Raw genomic sequence first — 3,825 nt, 5'->3', positions numbered from 1 at the left:
CTATATATATACACACACACACACACACACGTATGTGTGTGTCTTAATTATATGAGCACGGGTAAAAAATCGTACTGTTTGAGAGCGTCTAGCAAGGCCACATTCATCAGCCTCTGTATTGGTTTAAGACTAACGTCTGACCACATTGTAAACCCCTACCCTAAATGGGAGCACCCACGACCCAAAAACGTCGGTTTCCAGACAATACCCAAGCGGTATTTGAGTCTGGGAACCATAGACTTAAAAAAACAACCTACAAGCAAACCGATAATCCTGATATCGATTATCCGCTAGAGCTAGATCTAGATCCTGATATAGATCTATATAATCTACAAAACTCGGTAAATGCGAGATTCGATCTCACGCACTCCACCAGGTCGTGTCCCAATACGTCCTTATTGAAAAAGCGACCTCCCCCCCCCCCCACCACCTCCTTTTTTGGAGTAAGTGTCTCACGGCGTCGCAACTGCATAAGGTCATATGAGTGTGCGGGACACACTAAACATTTTCAGTTGGTACGAAATTTTGAATTTTGAATTTTGAATTTTGCCCGGGGGGGGGGGGGGCGGCCGAAGCCAACTCTTAACGATTTTAGACACCAAGGGATCTTTAACGTGCACAACTTGCACACGGGACCTCTGAGATTTTTCGCCCTTGTCCGAGAAGGCGAAGTGTAGATCTTTCCTACCAGAAGAGCAGGGGTGTGGCTGAAAAGACAGCAGTAAGGAGGAGCCAGGGAGTAGCAGTAACCTCACCCACTCCCTAAAAAGATATACATTTTAAAGTAAGAAGTGTCTCACGCGAATGACGTCACGGCGACCCTTTTTCGTCCCCAAACAAAGTGGGGAATTCCCCGGATGTGTGTAACGCAGTAGATCAAGTAAGTTCCAATGTGGAAGACCTCCCCCCCCCCCCCCCCCAAGAAACCACAAAAAATAAAACAACAAACCCAATACGTAGGCAACAGGCGAACATTTCGAGCTAAATGATCACTACAATATCACCAGATTTTTAAAAAAATTAAACTGTTTGGGTTTGTTTGTTATTTTTTGTTTGTTTTTGTTTTTATTTTAGCAAATGATTGGATTTTTCTTTTTTTTCTACTTTTCTTTTCTTTTTTTTTTTTTCCTTTTCATTTTTGTTTCTTTCTTTGTTTGTTGGTAAATGATTGGTGAGTGGTGACCTTGAGGAGACATACGACATGACGACAGGCAATGACAGTCTGACCTTGCAAATGTAGGGCTTCTCCCCCGTGTGTATGCGTTCGTGTGTCCGGAGCGTCCCGATCTGGGTAAAGCTTTTACCGCACGACGAGCATCTGTGGTGACCAAGATTAGCAGAGGGTCAGCAAAAATCTGGACATTGCGATAGATTACATTTAGCATTTGATTCATGACGTGGAGAATTTTTCCTTGGCTTCTGATAAAAGTTTCTTTCTTTCATTCGTTCTCTTTCTTTAAAAAAAATGAATTTCGTTAAGAAGGTTCCACACAATATTTTTCGCATTATTCTTCACATCATTCTTTTCCCGCCTCAGTCTGTGATGTTCCTACAAGATCTAGACGTTGGTACAACAAAATAATTTATTTTCAGCATGAATAAAAACGCCCGGATAAAAGACTAGACAGTTTTCAAAGCTCATTGAATTCATAATATATCGGATTGCGACCGATTTTGGAAGCCAATGAAAGATATTTCAGCTTAAAATGAAGAAAAGGATATTCAGCGAACATATAATGGTATGGTATTTAAAACGATATACAATGACTGCTAGAAATTGTCCGTTATCATTTCAGTATAACATTTTAAAACGAAGCTACTCCAATTTCAAATGATGACCGGAAAACATTTATAGCACACCAAGAACAATTCGTAAATCCCTCTGAATGAATAACGGAAGAATGACAAGACATCCTTGCTGTAGACCAGTAAGAGAGAACTTTCGGGAAAGAGTCACGGTTTCACTTTAAAATCATATTTCTCTTTCTGCTACTTCAAACTTTAAAATCATATTTCTCTTTCTGCTACTTCAATGGCTGAATGACTTTCTTTATAATTGAAGTGGGAAATTAGTTTACGTTGTATTGTACAATTGCTATCAAAAGCATCTGTATCGCTATTCGAATTATCAAATTTCCGTTACAATAATGAATAATTAACGATTAAATATTGCTTTGAAATTCATCAATGGACAGAAGATATATGCTATAATAATATCTAGATATTCTCCAATGAACAAATCTTCTGAGATCAGCGTTACTACGACTAGAACTACGACTACGGCTACAACTAGCCTAGAGCGAAAGATAAAACCACCGCCCTCCACCTATTTTTTTACACAGACACACAGAAAGCACTAACCTATAGGGCCTTTCTCCCGTGTGAATGCGTTTGTGAGTGCTTAGACTGCTCTGACTAGAAAACATCTTCCCACAAATCTTGCACATGATGGGACCACCTGGGTCCGGCCGAATGGCCAGCCGTTGTTGGAGCGATGACGTCACTAGCGAGGACATAGACTTAATGAACAGATTCTTCACCTGAGAAAGATAGGGCGGATGTCGTCAGGTACAAGAAGACGTCGACATCATGTCGTCAATATCATCGTCATCATCATCAACATCATTTGTCGTTGACTGTCGGTCTCCCTTGACTTCGCGGAGCACACGAAGTGGTAAGACTTACAGAGTTACTGAGTCTTGGCTGGCTCCGCGGAGCAAACGATGTTATAAGACCGAATTTTGCCTGACTTCGCGGAGTGGCAGAACTTATGCTTCGCGGAGAATAATAAAATTCTATAAAGTGATGTTCCGCAGTTTCACATACACATCGAGTAGATAGATATCTAAATCTAACGTCCGGGGTTGTTCTAACTAATAAAATATTATTATCCCTGTTGTGCTGTGCTGCACGTTTAGTCCGCACACCTGTCACAGTTGCTTCATTGAAGATACTACGTTCTCATTCGCACGGTCCCGAAAATACCAGAATGTGTGTGGAATTACAAAGAACTATAAATAGTCACGATAACGGAATCGAACCCCCGTCTCCTGCGTGCGACGTACAAGTGTCTAACCGGTACACCACATATTATTTACGCTGGTGGTACATACGACGTTATACCGCAAGAAAACCAAGGCTTCTGTCGTCATTAGAACAGCTACACAAATAGAGGAATTAACCACAGCTAGGCGTAGGTTCAACGCTTTCATTCATTGAGGGATTGTATATTTTTTCACGGCCCTAACGACCCGATCTGGAAGCGGGCTGCTTCGACCGACCGACCCTGTTTGACACCGCGAACCCACTCTGAGCGGGTCATAAGACAATGTGTCCCTGGAGATATCTCTGGTATGACTTGACTACTTCCCTTTGCGGGGATTGAACCCATGCCTTCTGCGAGCAACGACGAGGTGCCTCTAACCACTACACCGTAGACACACGGGTCAAACCTTGGGAAAGGAACAGATGTTAGTCATACAATCATTGGTGCATAGAATGAGAGGTGTTATTACAGACAGGTTCTAGATTATAAACACTTAGAAAGATAGGCAGACAGATAGGCAAACATGCAGGCAGGCGGATAGATAGATAGACAGGCAGACAGACAGACAGACAGACGGGCAGACAGACAGACAGACAGACAGACAGACAGGCAGACAGGCAGGCAGGCAGGCAGACAGGAAAAGAGACAACAGACATACAAACAGACAAACACAAAGACATACACGAAGCCAGATGGACAGTCAGACAGACAGACAGACAGACAGACAGAGAGATGGATAGATGGATAGATAGATAGATAGATAGATAGATAGATAGATA

At 42.2% G+C, this 3,825-nt stretch overlaps 2 protein-coding genes across 2 annotated transcripts in view; one reads left to right on the top strand and one right to left on the bottom strand.

Annotated features, from left to right (window-relative positions):
• Positions 1–3,599, bottom strand: part of LOC106012354 (fez family zinc finger protein 1) — a gene marked incomplete at its 3' end in the record, with an annotated part of 9,183 nt that extends 5,584 nt beyond the window's left edge. The window contains 3 exon segments of the mRNA XM_013085094.1: positions 97–103; positions 1,226–1,318; positions 2,362–3,599. Coding sequence (XP_012940548.1) covers positions 97–103; positions 1,226–1,318; positions 2,362–2,516 — 255 coding nt within the window.
• The window catches only part of LOC101864536 (protein dimmed), a 233,729-nt gene that overhangs the window by 137,888 nt on the left and 92,016 nt on the right, over positions 1–3,825 (top strand). The window lies entirely within an intron of this gene.

The sequence above is a fragment of the Aplysia californica genome, unplaced genomic scaffold, assembly GCF_000002075.1.
Source record: "Aplysia californica isolate F4 #8 unplaced genomic scaffold, AplCal3.0 scaffold00344, whole genome shotgun sequence".
Lineage (NCBI taxonomy): Eukaryota > Metazoa > Mollusca > Gastropoda > Aplysiida > Aplysiidae > Aplysia > Aplysia californica.
This window is presented reverse-complemented; position numbering and strand designations above follow the sequence as displayed.